The 23,281-nt window shown below is 39.7% G+C and overlaps 1 protein-coding gene and 1 non-coding gene across 4 annotated transcripts; one reads left to right on the top strand and one right to left on the bottom strand.

Annotated features, from left to right (window-relative positions):
- The first annotated feature begins 3,883 nt into the window (after positions 1-3,883).
- On the top strand, positions 3,884-22,367 carry LOC133123172 (SLAIN motif-containing protein 1-like). 3 transcript variants are annotated; one of them, XM_061233487.1, is made up of 10 exons: positions 3,884-4,518; positions 8,711-8,847; positions 11,382-11,504; positions 12,996-13,112; positions 14,121-14,270; positions 15,080-15,424; positions 16,825-16,869; positions 18,610-18,777; positions 19,297-19,567; positions 20,468-22,367. In XM_061233487.1, the coding sequence occupies exons 1-10, from the start codon at positions 4,046-4,048 to the stop codon at positions 20,541-20,543; spliced, it is 1,905 nt and encodes a 634-aa protein (XP_061089471.1). In that variant the 5' UTR covers positions 3,884-4,045; the 3' UTR covers positions 20,544-22,367. The 3 variants fall into 3 exon arrangements, with proteins under 3 accessions (XP_061089471.1, XP_061089472.1, XP_061089473.1); XM_061233488.1 differs by lacking the exon at positions 16,825-16,869; XM_061233489.1 differs by lacking the exons at positions 12,996-13,112; positions 16,825-16,869.
- Positions 22,368-22,625: 258 nt separating this feature from the next.
- On the bottom strand, positions 22,626-22,697 carry trnae-uuc (transfer RNA glutamic acid (anticodon UUC)). The gene has a single exon. It is a non-coding gene; the product is annotated as a tRNA-Glu (tRNA).
- Positions 22,698-23,281: the final 584 nt, after the last annotated feature.

Genomic DNA, 23,281 nt, shown 5'->3' on the forward strand with positions numbered 1-23,281 from the left:
GAAGTGCGCGTTTCTCGGAAACCGGCAGGGGGACGCTGGAACTGGTGTGATAGTCAACACATTTTGACAGCAGGAAAGGGACCTTAGCAGTACAATATGACGATAAACTTTGGAGTCTTACTTCAAATAATCTAGATATATGTATAAATAATATCTTTAATAGAATGCATGTTCATTTCCAGCACTGTGCGTATTGTGTTTCTGTGGCTAGAAACATTAATCTGTAAAATAACTGAATACACAAATAAAGTTAAATTAATTAGAATTATCTGCATATTTTCACATTTCAGAATTCTGTATGCCATTTATTTATTTTACATTTTTGGGTAAGGAATGTTGATATGAGGAACACTCAGCTTGGATACTCTTTAGCATAGGTAACTTGCACTAGTGTTAGTTGCAAATAAAGCCTACTTGCTGGTCTGGGAATTTAGTCAGCCAGGTCTGGTACTATTGCTCATATTATTCAGGTGGATGCATTTATGTTTGCTAATGCTTAACTTACTAGACGTTCTATGTTTAAGAGTGTCTGCTAAATTAATGCCATGCAATTTATTTATGAATAAGATTAGATGAATGTATTAATATTTTCCATTAAAATATTTATTGTGAATGGTGTCATATAATTGCCCCCATCTGATTATTATTGATGAACCAATGAAGCAGTTTGTGAAGAACAGGCCTGAAGGAAGGAGAAAGACCACTGTGATTTTTCAACATTTAGAACAGTCACTTGTGGACATAAGGAAGGCAGTAATGTATGTTTTTCCAGGCACTTCTGTAAAACAAAGAAGCACAATTACAGGAAGCCCTTAAAAATGTTTACAGAACAGAAGATAGAACCAACATTTTTCTTAGAAACCACATTACTTGAAATAAGCAGTTAATTTTCAATGCAATACATTTATTCAAGACAAGGCCACCGTATATTGGGTAACATACTTTGCAAATGGCGCATGAAATGAATATGATTATGTTATGGGGCCGTAGCCAGCAATTTGCTAGATCTCAGGATTGACCCTGGATGAAACATGTGACTGCTGTCCATGCAGCTGCAGATGGAAAATGCAAACAACCCCACGACTCTACAAGCACTCTCAGTCCTGCAGCAAGGCTGAAAATATGACTCCCTATCTCTTTGAGATAGCTTTTCTCTATATTTATGTTTATTTTTGGTTAACCTGTTTTTACTGTCTAACCTTTTGGCTTTATGTCACAATGTGTGAATATTTACCTTTTCTGTTGAACAAGTGTTGTGTTTTTCTTTCTTCTTTAGATCATTAATTAAAAGGCAGTTTACTTATATACGTACTTATTACAGATTTCCCTGGTGAGAAGTTCAGTGGACTCTTTGGCCTACTTGTGTGTGATCACTTTATAGTTGTTTCCACCTGTAGCTAATTGACTGATTTTTTTGGGCTGAGATTGGTTAGTGTTTGCATTAAAAATTGCACCTATGGCTATGACATTGTTGGGCATGGTCTTGACCTCCTCACCCCACCTCCTTAACTTTTCACCAGATGTAGCACCCACACAGAAATTGTATTGGAGAAGGAGGGAGACTGAGAGAGGGATAAGATTGGCAGAGGGAAATAGCAAAATGCAAACATAGCAAGGCCCCAGTTTGGATTTGAACCCAGGACATTGTACTTGTGAGGCAGCTGTGTTATCCACTGTAATAGTACCACCAAATAGTAGCTCATCCTACAAATCTCTCGATAAAAAAGCTCTCTACAAATTTCATGAAACTATGGACATATGAAATGAGACTAAAACATTTATTGGCCATTATGTCAGGGAATTCTCAATGTCATCAAGGACCCTGACCCAATAGCTCAGAGATTGCTAATAAATTGAACTCCACCCATTCAATCCCTACACAAGAATAGACGGAAATGTTTATACTGATATTAGTTGATATTGCAATGCATTTGCTTTCTATAATTTTGCTGATGTGTAAAACATACCATAATAACCCTACACAATGTAGTCTGAATACATTCACAGATTTACCGTTACAGTCACTTTAAGATATTTAAGTACACATGTAAATACCATGACATTAACCATGCATTTGCATCATATTCCATATTTTGATGTCAAATCTCAAATGCTATAATTACACAGCAAAACTAACTAAGTAAATACTGGAGTTAAAGTATTTCATAAAATGTAACTGACCTAGGTACAATAAGTGAAGCAAGTATACACAGAAGCATTAGGCATTTGTACATTGCAGAACCAACATCAATGTGCAACACAGGAGATTTAGTTTAAACTGAAAACCCATGAACCCAGGCACAGCTGCCAGTGTTACATTGAGAGTACCATGTATGAATACTTCATATGTATGGATGCTATAGGTAAAATGAGACTTTTCCTGATGAGGATTTGCATAGCGATCCATATACAGAGGTTCCTTCTGCCTCAGTGCCTTCTTCCACTGCCTTTTCCATAGGTGCACAGATGTCTTGATTTGAATGTCAGTTAAGTGACAGTTGAGCTGTTTCTCGGCTCATTTTACATTTTCTGTATGACATGAATAGAAATCAACCATTGTTGCCAAAGCACCTACAATATATACTATAGTACACAATAAACAAAACAAAAAAATATATATATATATATATATATTAATAATAATAATAATAATAATAATAATAATAATAATAATAATAATAATAATAATAATAATTCATTTTCTGGAACTGATTAGATTTAGGCCTATGTTACATTGCTTACTGTGCAGATTACTCTATGAGTTCTGGTACTTCTCCCAGACATGCTAGATGTTTCTGTCTTCATATATTTTGCTCTCTCTCGACAGTCGGCAGCTGTTCCATCTTACGAAAATGGTCTTTTCGGTGCAGCTGTGCTGAATTTGAGCTTCAGTTCAAGAACTGTAGGATAGACCAATGACTTGGAGCCTCAGGCAGGTGTCACCCAGAATTGTAATGGTTCCTTTGTGGTTCCTTTATGAAATGTCAAAAATAAATGTTTAGAACTACGTGAGCTAGAATTAGAAGGTTCTATCTGCGTTCTGAGAGGTTTCTGAGATATTGAGCTTCAAAGAATGGGCTCCAAGCAGATATGACTTTTATATTTTTTCATATGTTTAAACAGTATTTTTGTATAAGATTTCACACATGTATTTAGTGCTCTGTAATAAATTCATAACAACATATTTATGATGACACCAGCTCAGTTAGAACCTTCTAATTCTCAGCTCACGAGTGATGATAATGATGATGATGATGATGCCATAGCTTAAAAAGCAGTACAAAATGTATGTATGTGTATCTATATATCGATATATCTTAACAAAGTATCCATTCTATTGATTCCATGTTATAGGAGGGCCATTTGGTATTCAATAATACAAAGGCTACCTTCTTTTAGGTAAAATTATATTCATATTATATTCATTTGAGATGCAGCTGTATGAGGCTGTCATGTGGCCCGAAGGCCAATTGATTGGTCTCCCAACCAAATATAGCATGCATCAATTTACATTTGTGGCATTGAAAGTGTCTTTTGGCCTTTTTTGAAAGGAAAACAACAAGAACTTGACTCAAACTAACCTGCAACAGGCAATAACCTTCAATCATTCAGTGTTCAGTGCAGCCAGTTTTTTAGAGATCTGGCAGTAGGGAACAATTCAAATATGGACATGCTAAAGTAGATAATGCCAGTGAAGTTTCATAAGATTTTAATGTTGTGATTTGTAATTATAATACCTTCTGGTGAGTGTTGCCAAAGTGTTAAACCCGTGATATCATTATTTGCGTACGTACAGTTCGTCTGGGTCTGTAACGGTACCAGGCGGTGCACCGAGGGAGGAGGCAGTGGGGGTTTAATCTCTCGCGGAGTGACATGCGCTGCATCTCAATAGAATACTCAGTTTGTTCCGGAGCATTTGGACTCAGGCGTAATGGTGTAATCACAGTGAAAGCGGCGGAGAAAGAGACCTGCAGTAATCCTGTCCACCATTTTACGACTGTTTTTGTTCCATTAATGTTTAATTTGTGCATATTTATTTCACTTGATGGATGCAACAGTGCTACATCCTCAAATGATGGCGGATGTGAACTGCAACCAAAATATTGCCAACGCGGAGCTAGAGGTGAAAAAGCTACAAGAACTGGTCCGTAAATTGGAGAAGCAGAACGAACAACTAAGGACCCGGGCAAATGCCGTAGGCAGTTGCCGAGCTACCTCTCACATTTTACAGTCTTCGCCGGCCTGTCTTCACGGCAGTTCCGTTGGAGCTGTAGCTAGCCCAGTTTTCCCCGGGAGTTATTATATTGCGAGCCCGGCATCCACTCTCTTGTGTCCGTCCGCCCTAGACCAGTATTGCGTGTCCGAAGAACCATACGCGTATTTCAACCCGCATTCTGTTACCTATGGCGAGACAGAAGATATAAACAGCGGCTTCGCGGAACCTACGGTCTTGGACGAAGTTGAAATATTAGATCTAAATTCCATTCTCCCTTGCAATGAAGGTTCTGAAGATACCTGGTACTGTAGCATTGATTCATATTTTTAGACTTCATCATAACACTTTCATCCCAACTGCTCACCCATCTGTCTTAAAATATTGAAAGAAAATCAAAACGAAGAAGAAAAATAAAGCACTTTCTTCAGTTTGTAGGATTTACAGTATAGATGCCAGATATTGTCATTATACTTCTGTTGTGTATAGTTTTTTTTCCCCATCAGATGTAAATTGTCTTTGAAACTAAATCAATCCCCTATGTCAGCTTTGATCAATTGGATTGTAAAATGTAACCCAGTTACCCCTGTTTCTTAATTTTTCTATTTATTAGAGTGGTATAATATGCTTGCTGGATATCTGGACACCATTATAGGCTGAGAATAGATGCTTCACTTAACACATACTTACAAATCTAAACTGTTTATGGTAGTTAACATGCATTTTGGATCAATACATGTGTAATTCATGTGTAAAAATATCATTCATTGGTGCATTTTATATAGGCAAGTGCTGGCCTACTTACTTTTAGCCAGGTAATCTCTTTGCTCTGTCAAAACTTGAGAGTATGATATCTGCTGACTGGAGAAGGGATGGTTTACAGGCGGGGCGGCTGGTGAACCAGTTCTGTTATACGTGTTCAATGATGTGGAAAATTTAGCATACTTTTTGCTGCCCTACTGCTGCCTACCACTTCTCTGTGCATGAAATAATCCCAAGTGATGATAGCTGATCTTTTTTGTCATTTATACCGTTTGCTGTCATCAAAGACCTTGTCCCTCCGAACAACAACGTGATCATACTGGATAAAACATCTTTGCATTAAGATAAGGGGAAAACAGTTCAGGTCCTTGATGGCAGGTGTGTCTGCTTCTTTATATTCAAATACATTGTTCTGGCTATATGCTTTGTTGTTTACTCCAATTCTGGTTCACTTCCATTTTGGACTACAGTGAAACCTAGCAATCCTGCATTAGATCTGTCTTTCAGTTTCTCTACATGACCTTACATTTAACTTATCATTCATTTTCTGTTTGCATTCACAAATCTATGGTATATGCTGATAATATTTGAGCTTCTACCTGTTCCACTGTTTTATGGCAAAGTACATGAAGCTATAACATCTAAATTTAGACAGTTGCTATTTATGTCTTCATTGTTCTTAGGTAGACATAAAAGATATTCTTCCTCTTATAAGAAGGGTATGAAGGTATTTACAATTCAGTTCACTGAACTCAGAATAGTATTAGCATTTTTTTCAATTGCTGAATAGAACTGAATAAAGTGAATTAGAATTCATTGTCACATTGTGTACTGTACATGCATGTTTATGGACAGGTTTTCAGTGAAAGAATAGACTGTACAGGCCAGCCATGGAACTGGGGAACAAGACTGAAACAGGGGCTATGGTATCTGGAGTCGGCACAGGAAAGGCCTTGTCTCAGTCAGGTGTGAAGCAGGCAAGACAGAACACATACTGTTCTCTCCCACAAGGGGATTTACCCTGGTAAAAGGGGGATTTATTCAAGGGGATTTACCCTGGTAAAAAAAAAATATATAGTTATTACACTGCAAACATAATCCTGTGGCCTTGTAAATGTGACAATAATAAAAAAAGAAATTGTCTCAATAAATTTACTCAATACCACTGAAGTGAATATTTCTGTCGGCCTTGCCTAAATAAAAGTCCAGCAAGTTATTTTTACTGAAATATTTATATTATTTAAGTTTATTTAATGAAAATAAATTAGCATTAGTGATTGCAAATCAAGGCTATTCTTCCTGAAGAACAAATTAAGAGAAATAAGGAGACATCCGCCGACGAGTTATGCTGGCTGTACACTGTGCGATATTGGCCTTCTTTTTACGATTGGCCGTCTGTGAATATGTCACACTGGGAGATCCAAGATGGCAGATTTGGCTCATGGCGAAAGATTCTTCTACGATTTGGAAATGTTGTCTGTGACTGCAGAATCATGGCAAAAATCGCAGTGTACATCCAGTTTAAATGTTTATTTTTTTTGCAGTTGCTGAAAATGTTCTGGTGTAGTAGTGTGCTTTGCAGTAGCTTCAGTGCAGATAGTTGAGATAAGTGTGAATTCACACCATTTGAGAGTTTACTGTGTGTACGACGGACCCTCTTGCATTGTCCTTAATAAAAACACTTCCCTCGCTGCTAAAAGAGTGCATGTTTTTTTTAGACATAGTAGGCCTACCTTAACAAGAAACAACAATCTAATTTCATATTCATTATGCGACTTACATTTATATATTTATATTGCATTTATTCATTCGATTTAACAAGTAGTTGAATGCCTTTAATTATTTTGTGGCTAAAATGGGTGTACCAGCAGCTTTTGTGTTGGATCCCACTATCTCTGACGTACACACACAGTGTGCAATCCATCTTCTGAGTGTGAACTCCCCCAGGTTCTTCAGATGCACCAGACACTGAGCTCCTACATCTCACTGATCCTCTCTGCTTCCTAACTGTAGGTGTTCCTGGTTGGTTTCTGATGTTATCCTAGAGAACAGTCCACTGTCACAGTATTGTACTTGGTCATGGCCCTTTGTGAATTTTTAGAAGATGAATACAATTGCAGTGGTAAATCTGTAGAACATCTGGGGAATTGTAAGTGTGGACCTTTTGACTATATAGCAATACACTGTATGTCATGCGTATTCCACAACAGTGTTGTAGCAGTCACGCATTTTCTGGTGCTGGCTAGTAGTTCCTTTAGTGAGTACTTTTAGTTTTTTGTTTATTTTGGGATTTTCTTCCCTCGATTTTGGTTTGCAGCAGAGCAAACTTGGATTAGAGGGTGATTTGATTCACCTGCAGCCAATTGAGACCAGCTTGGTGCATTCCCCTCTTGGCCAATCGTGGTGTGATGACGCCCTTTCTTTTAGGCTTAAAAGAGCTGGTAACCTGTGCACCTGATTGGTTTTTCTGATCCTACCTTCTCCCAGTTAGACCTCATGGCAGTGAAACTATAAGAGCTTGAAATTCTCACCTCTCGATAATGCTTTGTGCTTGTTCCTGTCAAATTTGAGGCATATTTTGCATTGCCATTTTGCCTGTGTCGGGGCTTGTGGGCCTATCGTTTCAAAACGTCTGGGCTGGCCCTAATAATGGCCTTGCCCTGCAGGTTTTCGTTGGGTTTTTTTTGTTCATTTATTGTGTTTTTTAAGCACCCCATATTCATATTATTTATTTAATTTTGGGGGGAATGAAAGGGAGAAGGGGGAATTCAGTTTCCTTTATTTTTCAAGAGGCATTTGTTTGTATTATTGGTGGAATTTGTTAAGTATTTTCCTGGCATTTGTTAAATATACTTTAAGTCCTTCTTGATTCTCTGTGTTTTATGTGGTTGGGAACTGGTTCTCAGGCTTCTTCCTGATCATCTGAAGTTTGGTCATCAGTACCACCACAGTGTAGTATATTGAAACATCTAAAAGCTTTGATAATGGTCTGAACTAGACTAAATGGAACTCATTAACTTTTGATACGATTGGTCAAAGGGAGGCATGACAGTGGTTGTACTGTAGCTTTTCACAAAACTGCATATGCAGTAACTTCCAAATAGATTAATGTAACATCACAATTTGTATGAAGGTTGATATGGGGAATGAAGAACTGATACATTTTTCACTGCCATTGGCCAAAGGGGGGCATGGCCCATCAGAAAAATGCTCATAACTTCATGGAAAGGTTTGTCATGGGGCAAGGAACAACTGATCAACTTTTTCACCAAGTGTGGCAGTGGGCATGTCTTCTCATGAAAAACATGTAACTTCTGAGTGGATTCATGCATCACCATGACATGTTTACCTATCAGCAAAGGGGTGTTGGAGAACTGTATGTATACTCACCAGCAACTGGACAAAAGTAGTGCTTATTGGCCACATGATGTTGCAATAAAGACTATTATGCTTCAGAGTGGTTCGAATTTAAGATACAGTCGAGAGAATTTTGGTGAATATCCATCATGTGGAACTGGCATATCTTGACAATTGCAGGATGCTGGCGGGTGTATGTACTCCACTCCACTTCTAGTTTCTTTAAGTGCATTCTGTTTTTCATTGGTACTACATACAGAAACTCAGTGCTTAACAGGCAGTGCATATTGAAAACACCATCCGAAACACAAATCAAATGTTGGCATTGCTGATGGTAGCTTTGATGTCTGTACTTTGGCTATCCTCCTGTCTATGCAGGTTGTACGTGCCCCCAAATGCCAGAAAGTGGACAGAGTTCAGCCTCAGCCCACTGCAGTGGAGCAGACAGGTGCTGGACCACCCCAGGGCCGAGGTGGAGGCCGCTAAACGCACCCTGTGCCACAGGCTGGCGCAAGGTAGCCGACCGTCTTCAGCATACTTTCACATACCACAGCTGTCAGTCACACTGGAATCACTTGGTGGGCTGGAGAATGTATCAACAGCAGCACCAATGGAGCTGGTAGCAGAGTGGTATTGTCATATGGCAACACACAAAGCACAGAGCGTCCAGAAGAGTATTATGAATTATGTGTGTGTCTGATATAGCATATGGAGCAGCCGGTAGCCTAGTGGTTAAGGTACATGAAGGTGGTTCCATCCCCTCTGTATCCACGATAAGATCCGCACAGCTGTCGGGCCCTTGAGCAAGGCCCTTAACCCCCACATTGCTCCAGGGCGGGCTTGTTTCCTGCTTAGTCTAATCAACTGTAAGTTGCTTTGGATAAAAGCATCAGATAAATAACGTAATAACCCCTGTGTAGCCACAATAAAATCAGTGTGCATGTTGGGCCCTTGAGCAAGACTCCTAACCCCATATTTATAACCCAGTTGCATTTAGCCATGTTACAATCCCTCTAAAATCACTTTTTTAGGGAAAAGTAGGTCTATAATCACACTTCTGAGATGAAGAGAGCAGGCGAAGCGGTTACATGCATATTGAAAAGTGGGTCACAGCCTTGGAGTATTACTCTTGAGTCTTACAGTAGGACCATCCCTGCTCTGGGTGCATACTGCAGTGCTTCAGTGGAGCTGATGTATGGATGGGAAAACATAAGCATGATGTAAGCATTATGAATGGTTATAGGTGGAAAAGTTCAGTCTTGATTGTATACACTTAATGGTACATGTAATTTAGCATACGCACAGATATTATTAAGTACGCACGCACGCACACCTCTTGGTCTCTGCATCGTAATATCCAAAAACATACTTTATAGTACAATATGTGCATTTAAAGGATATGGTTATGTGGTACATATTTAAGTGGTCTAGAGACCCTGTAGAATATACAGTTTAAATTGGCAGACAAGTGAGAGAGGCAAAAGGGCAGTGTCTGTCCCTGATCCAGGAATCCAGACTACAAGTAATTATACTCCGTTAATTGTGCTCTGTTATTTAAAGTTTTCATCCCATGACATTTAATCTGTACCATTTTGGTCCATTTCGTAAGACTACAAATGAGAAAAATCCTAGCATCTGGCAAGATCTTTGTTCATTTGATGATACAGCTGAATGCCTTTTTTGAAGCAGATTGTGTATGATTTAATTTGATCCATTTCTCTATGTGGTCCATATAATTTCAATGACACCTAGGGTTATACTGAGGGCACTGTAATTTTTGTATATATGTATGCAGGTGAAATACATAAGTGTACATTGTGCGTGGCTAAATTGTAAAGTAAGGAAAGAAACAACTGCTGTTTGGCATCAGGGTAATGTATGTAGGAGTTGCTAGTAAGGATGGTAACCATGGAAACCATGTTTGCACAGTACAGAGAGAACCTGCCTTTGAGGCCAAGTGTATATTCTTCCTGGCAATATTAAGTGGTTTATATTCTTACAGACATTTTGCATGACAGCTATGTGTCTAGTCACACAGTTGATAAACACAAAAAGAAACATAAAATGAAATATAATGCACCATATACCTTATAATTGCTTCCACTGATTTTTTTCTTGCATTTTACCCTGGGTGTGTATTGTTTTTTATGGAAATGGACTGTGATACATTGTAAAAATGCTGAATTTTATATAAATAATGATACATATATTTCTCACCATACCTGTATATCTCAAGCTTTGGGCATTGATGTTGAGGCGGTTGCTGTCCTCACTAGATTTTTTTCTTTTTTTACAAGCACCCATATCTCACGGAAAGCCAGTTTGTGGCAGCGTATCACTAAATATGTAGGATATTTTATATTGAGCGATGGTTTGTAGTTGAAGTGTTTAGAGAATATATTTTATTTAAACATTTTCAGTGTTATTCTTTTATTATTTTAAAAGAGAATTGAGCGGCTGTGAATTCTCCTTTTCTTTGAGCTGGAATAAGCTACATTCAGGATTGCTATAATGGCTTAGAGCAGTGCTCAGAGTTAGGTCATGAGTTCTGCATTGTACCAGGAGCTTAGTGAAAGGCTTGTTTTGTGGCAGCCCATGAATGAATGCTCTGTGGAACAGCGGTGAGATTAATTGTGTGATGTCGGCCAAAGCGTACTGCAGTATGTATACCCACGTACCAATTGTTGAGCACAGCCATTGTCTCGGTCCAAAGACGGGACTCAAAGGGCTCTTTTCACATTCAGATGAGTGTGATGTGAATGTATTTTGAAGGGCATAGGTGCAGGTGAGAGGGACATTCTATGCCTACTGTACTGTATAAATTATTCTTCTGAGAATAATTGATTAGCTCCTACTTGGCATATGCTGACACACTGGTATTTTCAGAGTAGTGTGTGTGTGTGTTTGTGTGTGTTTGAGGGGTGGTATCAATTAGAAAACGGATGGATTTGAAGCTTGATATGTGACTGTGATATGATAGATAGGACTGTCATACACAGCACATTGTTAACCTGCAGTGTCTAACCTCCTTTTCTTCCTCTTTACCCAGCCAAAAAATGGAGGGGTGTGTTGTCTAGCCGCGTGCCTCCTGTCTGCCCGCCTGTGGCCGGTGTTCCCCCCCTCTGCAGCTCTCCTAAGCCCTGCTCTCGACCCACACTGCTAGAGCGACCAGGTAACACGACTGCTGCACTGGTCCTGGAGAACAGCAGGGCCTGCGCTTTTTCCTTGCTGCTCAGAGATTATTTGAGAAATTAAAGTTGCGTTTGCACACCACGCCAGACATGGGTTGAATACATAATCTACTCTTTACTGAGCTGGTCTGGTGTATTGAAATCTATGGAATACTCTCCAAAAGCGCAAATCTCACCTTATGGTCCACTTAGTTGGCTCACATGCCCCAGGTAAGATAAATGGAGCACAGAGTAGTAGGCTATTTGAATTAAAAAAATTATGTATTTGACCCAGGTCTGCTCCACACATTTTCTTCAAAACAAAAAGCAGACCCTCTTCTATGACTTAGGCATGGCATTAACCCAGGGAAGTGAATTGCCTTCATTAATCTTCTGGGGATAATCATGGGTTACCTTGAATTGTTGTGTAACCCTGTTTTAAAAGCTGAAATTTATTCCAAAAGACTTTTCCATTTTCGCAGAAAGTAATGGAAAAGGCTTTTGTGAAAGCTAATTTCAGGTTTAAGAGTTCATCCTCATATTCATTTTTTTAATGTATTTCTCAAGAATATGAGTTCAGTTCTTTAGAAAATTGATTTATGTATTGTAAATTATGTAAATAAGAATTATTAGTATGCAATAATTCAGTCAGTGAATATTTCAAGGATGGCTGAAATTATTGTAGCTTTAGAAACTGTGGAAAGCAGGATGGAGGATCTATCAGCGTGCATGTGAACCATATAGCGTACATAGGGACTGGAGTGGGTGGGAGAGAGGCCGTGGGGTGAAGTCTCGGAAGTAACTGGAAACAGTGTCTACTCTGCATGTTGAGGGCAAAAGAGCTTGCTGCACATACTATATTTAAATGGAGAAAACCAAGGTGATTTAACAACCAAATTAAACCTAATTGGTCATTATTTTGTGATCATAAGTGCCAAAACAGTTTGTGAAACAATAGTTGTTTGAGTCCAGAAATCTTGGGAAAATATGCATTTAAATGTACATGTTGCATACTGTATGTTCACACTCTGCTTTCCATATGAAACTTTATAATTTATCAATCAAGTTTCAAAGTACCATTGAGGAACTTCGATCTTCTAACATCTGATGTTCCCCATTCTGTGAGCTGAGAATTATGAGGTTCAAACTGACTGAGTTGGTGTTATAAATATGTTGTTTATAGGGCACTAAATACATGTGTGAAGATTTATACAAAATTACTGTTTAAAAGTATGAAAACATGCTCAATTTAAAAGTCGTATCTACTTGGAGCCCATTCACTTTGGAATATTTGAAGCTCAATATCTCAAAACTCTCATAACGCAGATAGAACCTTCTAGTTCTCAGCTCACAATTCACTTTAATGGGAGCTCCAATGTTTGCCATATGTGCAGTACAGTCTTACTTCCGGGCTTCAGAAGCTGAAGGCATGCTTGCCTCTCTAGATAAATATGCATGTCTATGAACTATTCTTCACCTCTGTCCGTGTCTAGCTTCATTCTCCTCATCCAGCCATACCCCACCCCTCCCGACTCCAAGAACCAATAGGAAGGACTACTCCGGTCTAGCCGAGAGGTCTCCCTCATTCCTGTATCACTCAGCCAATCAGAGTAAGCCTCGCAGCTGCAGTGCCATTCATAAGCTTCTCTGGAACCTCCATCATTTCACATGTATGGTATTGTACTGGAACAGAATTATTATCTCTGTTGTGTCATAGCACTCTAAAATCATGCATTTCATGTGCTAGTGTTGTGTCCAAATGAAAATATATATTCTGAGAATTCTAAATGTTCCTGCTACTCTTATCTATATTCCCTTCTCAAAATAACAAAGGCATTTAAGGGTACCTCAATTTGATTGCACCTTTAAACATAATGATGTCTTTAAATACAATTTGTGGTAATAATGGCATAAATTAATAAACATAGCTATTTTATAATTTCATGAGAACACTTAATGTAGTGATTTGTAGGCTTCCTTGTGTATTCTTCTAGATTACTTGTCTTGATATACATTGGCCAAGCATTGCTCTTTTAGTAGTGTTATTTCACTGTGGTGGATGATCTGGAAGATCTTTTTTTTTAAACATGATTTCAGTTTTATGGTTTGCTCAATTGGCCCAAACAGTTTTTCATACCTGTATATATTTTAGCAATAGAAGGACCAATACTTTACAATGATCGGTGTTAAGCTGTGGCATTCAGGGGTTAGAGGTATAAAGCATGATTGCAGGTAACTGCAAACCCCAGACCGTGAACTATTGTTTCCCTTCAGTGGTTTTATGACTCAGGGTCCAAAGCATCCCATATAACACAGACTGTTCAAGTCATGTTGAATGGAACAAGTGGGCAGGAGACCTGGGTCAAATGTGTAACTCTTTAGAATTCAAATAACTTTCTACGCTTTACTGAGTTTGTCTGGTGCATTTGAACGTATTAAATACTCTCAAAAAGTGCAAACCCCTGCCTTCTGGTCCTCTTAGTTGGCTCAATAGCACCAGGCAAGCTCAATCGAGCCCAGAAAAGTATTTGAATCCAAAACAATGACGTATTTGACCCCAGGTCTGGTGGGCAGATGGATCCTAAGGTAATAAATATGTCCGACCGTATTGTCTGAAGGTGCCAGCCGCAGACTGCTACCTCTGAGTCGGCAATCGTCCGTCGACAGCGAGCTCAGCGCCTCAGAGCTGGAGGATAGCTCAATCGCCATGGGATATAAGCTGCAGGACCTGACGGATGTGCAGATCATGGCCAGACTGCAGGAAGAGAGTAGGTCCTCCGGGATGTTTGCGTGTGGGCCAATGGGTATGGTGGGAGATACGGGGATGAGAAACAGCTTTATACATGTACATGAGTGAATTATCGAAGCGTGAATGTAATGTGCAGCGGTCTGTAATTGCCATGTATTCTGACGTGTTCAACAAAGCAAACTTTCACAGGGAACTACTATATCTTCCCTATGAACATGTTACTGCTGAATGACTTTAAAGGAACATTCCATTTAGTTTGTCACCAACGCTGTTTTTTTAAAATAGAAATGGACACAACTAAACGTGGGGTTCTTTTTGCTTTCGCGATATTATGGGACCTTACTGATAGTCCTCCTGACATGATGGTATTGAATGAGTATATTATAACAGTCAAATGATTGTCAGCTTGTTCTCTCGTGTCTTCTTTGTTGGCAGCCATGTTTGTTCTCTGCGCACTACCTCAGACTGTTAGCTAACATTAGCCAACATTCATGGCGAACACAGAAAAACTGTTTGAATATGTTGCCGAATGTCTTGACCGCACATCAGGCCAATAAGTCCTCTCAGCTCTTATGTGTGTTTGTGTACAGGGGCGGTCTGTAGCGTAGTGGTTAAGGTACATGACTGGGACACGCAAGATCTGCGGTTCGATCCGCACAGCCATTGGGCCCTTGAGCAAGGCTCTTAAACCTGCATTGCTCCAGGGGAGGATTGTCTCCTGCTTAGTCTAATCAACTGTACGTTGCTCTGGATAAGAGCGTCTGCCAAATGCCATTAATGTAATGTAATATAATGTAATGTGTCTGTGTGTGTGTTCGCCCCCTTCAGGCTTGCGTCAGGACTACGCCTCCACCTCTGCCTCAACCAATCGCCGGAGCTCCAGCTTCTCATTCCGCCCACGGCGGCCCATGTCCAGCCAGCTGGATCTGTCCGGAGAGGAGGAATACGACCACACGCCCCTCCCTGAGCCCCGCGCAGCCCACGCCACGCCCCTGCAGCGGGGCCTGTCCCACTCCCTCTCCTTCTCCGGCTCCAGGGACCCCCGCCGCAGCCCCTCCACCCCCCAGTACCTCAGCAGCCTCTTGTTCCAGCAAAACTGCGGCCTGGCCTCGCCCGGCTACATCCCCGGATACATGCCGGACGCGTACTCGCAAGGCCACCGGGCCGGCAGAGGTGAGCGGGGGGGAAGACTCCTGGCCCGAACTTACAGGGGAGGTAATCCGACCCTAAGATCCAGGGGAGGTCATATTACCCAAACATGCAGGAGAGGTCACCTCACAGAAAGATCCAGAGGTCTGCCCCCCCTTGGCTTACGGAGAGCTTAGGGGTCTCCCACCGAACAGCTACTTCTAACAAACTTGGTCTCAATAATTCAGGATTGACATATGACATGTTGACATAATTCTAAAATTGACATTGATTTGGGAACAGTTCAGTCCAGTATTTTTTAGACATGGTTTTATAGAAGTTCTGTTAAAATGCAATATAGACTGATTTTAAATGAATAATTTGTTGACCAGGGCCCTATTTCATATACATTGCTAATCTTAAGCACACACCTACAAAACCCCAGGTTTAGGTTTAAGGTTAAGTTTGGAGGAAAACAGGTACTTAGCCAATATAAATCACCTGGTGAAATCACACTCAGACAGCAGAAATGAGCTCAGCTTTTTGTAAGGGAACGTGTTTTTTAAGGCTATCTTTATGAATGCCTCAGATTTAGTTGAGGGAATAATTTACCTCCAGCAATTCTGTTCCACAAAAAAAATACACACACTGAAACATCTTCCCAGCGCATGGGAAGACATGAAAAAGGATATCTTTTAATGTTTAATTGTGCTGGCATTATTAGAAAGCAAATCAAAGTCTTATTAGGATTTTAATTTATCTGAAAAAACCTGCCAGTTCCTCTCATTTTGGCCACTCAAGCTGGGTTTGAATTGCGAATAAAAGATAACATCTATTACATTATGAGAGTTCAAAATATATTGCTTTGTAACGATGCTCCGAATTGAAAACAAATCATTATTTTTCATCTTGTGTGCCCAAAATAAAAATACTTTTTGGAACTTTGTGGGCTCCATAGCCTACTTTCATGAATTTTGATGTGGGCACTGGGCAGAGGCCCACCTGCCTTTGTCTTTTTAAGGAGTATGATCCTTTTCTTGGCATGCGATTAATCTGCCATTTATAGCAGAGTGGGTGCGTGCAGTAATCCATGATGATTCAGTGCTAGATTCACTAATCAAATCGTAGTTCACGTTTATGAAATGGACTAAGGCCGAATTTAATTAATCAGATAATTTGACATGAGACGCATCAGATTATCCTAGATTGTTCAAGCGACATATATGAAATAGGGCCCTGAGCTTTTTTCTTAATCGTCAAAGTAATAATTTATGTCATAATTCAACCTTGATGTAAATGTACAGTTTAATTCCCACTCAATGTATATGTGTAGCCCATCTACCGTTAAGGGATAGTGCATCTACTTTGTGTTTAAAACATTATTATGTTTGTACATGTTTGTTTTTGTTTGGTGTCTGCTCTGTTGAATTGTCTGTGAACTTTAGCAAAACTCTTACGGTCTCCTGTTGGGAAGCATACAGAATATGAGCGTAAGTTTGAAAGCTTTTATTTGTCTAACGTAACTAATATAGAGTGGATGAGGAAATCTGAGCGGTGGCTTTTGGGTGGCTCATCCTGCTAAGGCACAGTTCTAGTGTGTGGACATGCACCTTGGCCTGGTATTGAATCCAGACCTTTGCCAATGCTGGCTGTGGCCTGCAGGGTAATGCATAGTGTTAGCCAGGTAGGAATGGATTTCTCAGTAGAATGTACATATATTGTGCGCCAGTGACTTCCCATCTCATCATAGTTACACGTGAAGTGTTTTCTGGGTAAATATCCATGTGAATCTCTGGAGAGGGCAGGGGTTCCAGGTATGAACACAACATTGTTGAGTAATAGTGGTAAAACAATAAATACAAAAAAAACAAAACAATAATAAGATTGCAGATGAAGACAGATATAGAATATGTAAACTTCTTGAAAATGCCTGTCAAATCCAAATGAGTGATTTTGACAGATGTATGGCACTTTGAGCCAGCTGCTTGAATAAGCAATTAATTTTCATGGCATTCTGACTAACTGCAGATGTTGGCAGTCTCAACCTGTTGCTGCTTTGTAAACGTGTTTTCACTCCTGCCTATTATCTGAGAGAAATTTGTGGCTGGACAGCAGAAGGGGATTATAAGAGCAGAAGGATTACAGTGGTATTAATACAATGTGTCATTCATTTAAGTAGCAACATTGCATCTACATTTAAAGTGTATATACACAAAATGTAAAGTGTATTTCAAATTAGAATATTAGGTCACACTACAATAAGGTACATCAATTGACAATTGTTAAGTACCACAGTCGTTAACATTAATTAATTGACGTACAAATGCATTACGCATTCAATATGATACATTAATTGGCATTAGTGAATGTAGTCGTTAACATTAATTAATTGATGTACAAATGCATGAAGTTAACAAAAAATTAACTTTAATGTATTTAACTACTAACTAATGTATTAGTTACATGAATATTCATACATTTACAAACCCTAAGAAATGTAATTAGTTAACCATTAACAAATATATTTACTGTTTTGCATTTCTGTGGTCTAGGCATTTAAGATCTAAGTTTTAAATTCCTGATTAATATTTCCCTGTATGTTTTACTCACAGGGGACTGCATCATTATTTTTAGTGAGACAGATTGAGCAAATAACAAAAGTTTAGCATTATTTTGCTTTCATTTTTGTTTACCAGATGATCATTAGTTAGCTATTATTGTATGTACTTTCAGTGTACATACTGGCCATATGCTGAGTGTGGATAATTGTTCATTACTGGTAGGGTCAGGATTAACATGCATTACAACAAGAATTTCATAATGAAATTCTCTAGGGCTTCAGTGTCTTCTGGTCTAATTTCCGTAATTTATTGGCTAACGATTCCACATACATTGTTCCCTCAAAATGCTCAAAATTGGCAGTTGATAGAAAAGAAATTGCAAAAACGTTGAAACACAGCGTCCCTCTAGGACTGGAGTTTGAGATCCCTTTATTATCAGGTACTGTCCCTGGTGTAAAATCCAGCAATTATCGGCTTGAAATTACTAGCGACCAGCTGTTTCAAAACCTAGTTCGAGCTGGTCAAACCATGTTGAGTGTGGAGCTGGTCTGAGCTGGTCAACCAGCTACCAGTTGTTTCAAAACCTAGCTTGAGCTGTTTTTTTAGCAGGAATATCAGCACAATGTACTTAGCAGGTTGTGTCTTACAGTATGCACTGTGACATTACAGATCACCTGCAGAGAAGCATGCCCAACTTGGTGCGAGCTCCCAGCATGCCCAGTGTTCCCAGTGTCCTCTCCGTACCCAGCAACAGTGGTCACAGCAACGCTACTTCCTCAATGCGCAGCAGCCAGAGCTTCGACTCCTCCAATGGGCTGGCCAGGATTCAGTCTACAAGTGAGATCACTTCCTGTTGAGTTTCTTTAGTTTCCTCTGAAGCTTTGCACTTACTGTAACTAACTGTAACTTACTGTTTATAGTTGGTCTGTGATATGACATTAACCATTGCTTAACCTGAAAACATTCATATAAATGGAGATTTTGGTATAGTTTTGGTACGATTTCTTTAATTTGTTCATGAGAATGTGGATACACTGTATGTTCCGTACAAGCATATCAGAAAAACGAAAATGAAAATATTGCTTTAACCTACTCAAGTGGGTCTGCAGGCTTGAATAGTTGATAAAGTTAGGAGGATTTTCTTTAAGAACATTCTTCATGGTGTCCTAAAAAAACACCATTACTGTTCACTTTGACCTCCGACACCTTAATTAATTTTATTCTTATTTAGCCATGCAGTCCCAGGAAGACAATGGAGACCTGGCCAAGAGGGCGGGTCACTGTACATGGTGCATTATGCAATAACAAACCCATAATAACTGACGGGGGAAATTAATATCCTGTCTTCCTTTCTAGTTCCCTCCCCAGGTCCGCTGCAGTACCGGGTCCAGAGTGTGGGGAACTTCTCTGGGTCTTCACGGCCACCTCTGAAGGCCATGGCCTATGTCAGCCCCACCATAAAGGGCTCGCCAAGCCTACCCACTGCCATCAGTGCTCAGTCCAGCATACCCCTGCCAAACAAACCCAGTACCCCGCCCACAACAGGCCGCAGTGCCCTCCCCCGCCCTGCCTCCTTCATCGGGGCAGGTGCCATCCCACGCAGCAAAATAGCCCAGCCGTTACGCAGGTAAATCGCTCGTGAAAAGAAAACCGGGATTAACAAGGGGCCGCACTCCAGTTAGAGTCATATGTCCCTTGTCTTTGCAATGACACTTTAAAGAAAATTTGTGGGTTCTGTTTTGAACTGCAAGGCAAATTTTGCATGGTGGACATACAGTTTGAGGCACATTACTTTGAACAGATCTTTGTCTAGTAGGCACAGACCATTCCAAAGTGACTGCTATTTCAAAAATGGAATTAAAACAAGCGAACCAATGAACTGTTCAATATGTTATCACTGTCTAAACACTAATATTGAAAGCGTGAGTGAGGAATCACACATTGTGGGGAATGCGTATACTGCTTACTGTATGGTCTTCAGTACATGACATAGGATGATCTAGCAATGGGATAGACCTACATTACATTACATTAATGGCATTTGGCAGACGCTTTTATCCCGAGCGATGTACAGTTGATTAGACTAAGCAGGAGACAATCCTGGAGCAATGCAGGGTTAAGGGCCTTGCTCAAGGGCCCGACAGATGTGGGCCCGACGGCTTATTGTGGCTACACCAGGGATCAAACCACCACCTTGCGGGTTCCAGTCATCAACCTTAACCACTATGCTACAGATCTACAGTTGTTACCCATTCCAAGAGGTCAAAAATGGGAACGAACAAAAAAAAGAAATAAAGAGAATAGTGGGACAGAACATGTGTTTTTGGTTTTACTGTTGTGCAGTCACATGGAAAAGATTTTTAGCTTATCGCTAACTCTGGTGCATCAAAGTACATTTTCGGGAATTGTATGTTAATTGCTTTTAATTGTCTATTTAAAAGGCAATTCTTTATTTTAGTTTAAATAAGCTAAATAAAGTCAAATAAGAATGTATTCTAGTCTAATCAAATGGTATTTTTCCTCTCAGTTTGCTCGCACCTCCAAAGAGCGTATCTGCCCTCAGCACTCTACGGGATGTCAGCTGGAGAGATGGATGCTACTGAACAAGGGGAAATGGCACAGGAAGATGCAGGAATGACCCAACAGTGCTGGATGCTCAGTCACGGCTGTCCCTGATTACTGCCCCGTAAGATGTTCTATGTGAGAGTAACTGGTTGACCTGGGGATGCTGGGTGGCTCACTCTGTTAAGGCCTTGTTCTAACTTGAAGATGTACTGGATGTATTCTAGACTGTGCCAATGTCAGCTGAGTGAGATAGGCCTGCAGGGTGCTAAACTGACAGCTTCACCTGGTGAAGGAGGAGTTTCAGTGGTAGGATGTCTGTGGCCATGTCTGAATCAACTTGTCTACTATTCAGTATACATGTTGCACACAAGTTGTATGCAACTTGTATACTCAGTAGTAGACAGGTAAACTGTTTTGGACATGGCCTATACTTCATTGTGCACCAGTGACCCCCTCTGGTCATTTAGGTCCCTGCAGTCTTCTAACTCAATGGGCCCATTCCAATCGTTATTTCTTCTCTTCTTCTTACTTTCAATTGCTCCTGACCTGGAAATCGATCGAGGTCTGCCATCTTTAAGGACATTCCAACCCGGTAAAATGTTCCTTCTAGAAACTAAAAGGAGAAGCTAGGCCAATCTTTCCTTTGAGCAAGAAAAAATCTGAAAGCTGGACGTATAAATGATCGACCTGTGGATCCACCTCTCCCAATCTGACATGTCTGTAACTGACGTGGCTTGGAACTGACGTTTGAAGGAGCAAGGACATTCCATTTACCTAATTCATTCATTCCCCCATCTTCATTTCTTTTTCTTGCCATTTCCCTAGCCTCCGCCAATGGATGGAGCTAGGAGAAGATAGAAGGGCAAAAAATAGAAAACAGATGAGAGAAATAAGTGATTGGAATGAGCCTACAGTCTGTGGGGGCACTGCTAGGTGAAAAGAAGCAGTGGCTTGACATTCCTTGCATGTCTGTGCTATTGAGAGGACGTAGCAGGAATGAGCACATGCACAACCTTTGGATTAAGCGTGGTTAAAAATGGATGAGCTGTGCAGAAAGTCTCCAAAGTGAGTCTGTGAGATACTCAATGATACAGGTTGAACTGCGGTAAACATTCACGTTGAGTGCTGTTGATATGCTACTCCTACGGGTATAATATTATGATTCTTTAAGCAAAGCATACTAGCCAAAAATGAATGTCGATGATAAAATGGGATCAATTTTTTAAAAACCGTTTTTTAAATTAGCATTACTATTGGATTGCTTGCCGTTTTTTTCACACAGAAATTGAATTGGACAGAAATTGTTTAATAACATGAGCATAACATGAAATAAAGTCTTTGTTATATTATGATATTTGCTCAAAAAAAAAAGATTTCATTTTCTAAGTGTTTACTTGAAACAAGAAGTTGTTTTTTTTGACTGAGCAAAGCTTTTGGCCACACTTATAGCAATATGCCTATAATGTCACTGTTCATTTTAATCTACCCCCCCCCCCACACGTAAAAAAACCTTGTTTTACATTCTGCAGTGTTTTGTGTTCCTTTTCAAGCACTACATTAATATTAAACTTGTACAGCTGGGAGTGTGTTATTTATTTATTTGTCTACCTACACTAAAAAAAAAGGGTTCCTAAAGGCTCCTTTGTATTTCCATAGAGGAAACCTATCACGTTCACAGTGAATGGTGAAATCTTGGAGGTTCTCACTTCCCACACCTACATAGAGGGTTCCATTAAGAATTAAAAAGGTTTCTTCTATGGAAACAAGCCAAAGAACCAATCCGAGAGTGTTTGTATTTATCAGCTGTATTGTATGGGAATGTATTTTGAAAGTTAAATAAAGATTTAATATTATGGCACTTACTACAGTATATTAGTTTGTGAGATTTGCCAATTTGATCATGTAGGTACTGCAGGCTAGATGCAAAAACTATTGTGCAAAATTGATTTGATTTTGTACATTGTGATAGCTGAAAAGGGTTTCCCTTCGAACTAAAAAAAGTTCCAAATATTCTAACATCTAGATACACCTATTCTATTCGTTTCATATAATTTGTTGTTATTTTATTTATTTGTAATCAAATTATTAAATACCATGATAGGAAGGGGAAAAAAATACGCTTCCCATACCGGGAGTCGAACCCGGGCCGCCTGGGTGAAAACCAGGAATCCTAACCGCTAGACCATATGGGAACTATGCGTGCTATAGCATCGCTTTCTCTTTAAGAATGACAAACATTACGAAGAGTGTGTTGTCATAAAATGTATTGGAAATTAAAAAACTAATTACAGGACGTCTTTGAACCCAAATTTCCTGGATGCAAATAAAATAGGTGCCCCTCTAGGCTAGAAGTTTGACTAGCCTACTATTTATAATGGCAACTGATAGTCACCATTCAAGTCGAATCATCAAGACTAGTTCCAATTTCTACGGACAAATAAGACATTTTCCTATTTTCATTGTGACCTTCTCATTACATTATTTTATTCCATAATTGATTTGCTTTTTAGCCGGTTGTTGGTTGCAATGTGCTGTTAACGTTAACACCAGAGCTAACACTGTCCCCTGCACGCGCAGATATTACCTGCACGCGCAGTCTAATTCAAAGACCTAAAGCAATTACAGTAGCAGTAACATCAATTCCCCCCAGGCCAACGAAGGTAATTTACGCAGTCATTATGCTACCTATAACTTTTAGTTTAGCCTACTCAACTTGACATCTATGTAGTAGAATCTATGTAGTAGACCTGATTCAGAATTACACTATAATAGCCTA

This window comes from Conger conger, chromosome 3 (genome assembly GCF_963514075.1).
Source record: "Conger conger chromosome 3, fConCon1.1, whole genome shotgun sequence".
In the NCBI taxonomy this organism is placed as follows: Eukaryota; Metazoa; Chordata; class Actinopteri; order Anguilliformes; family Congridae; genus Conger; species Conger conger.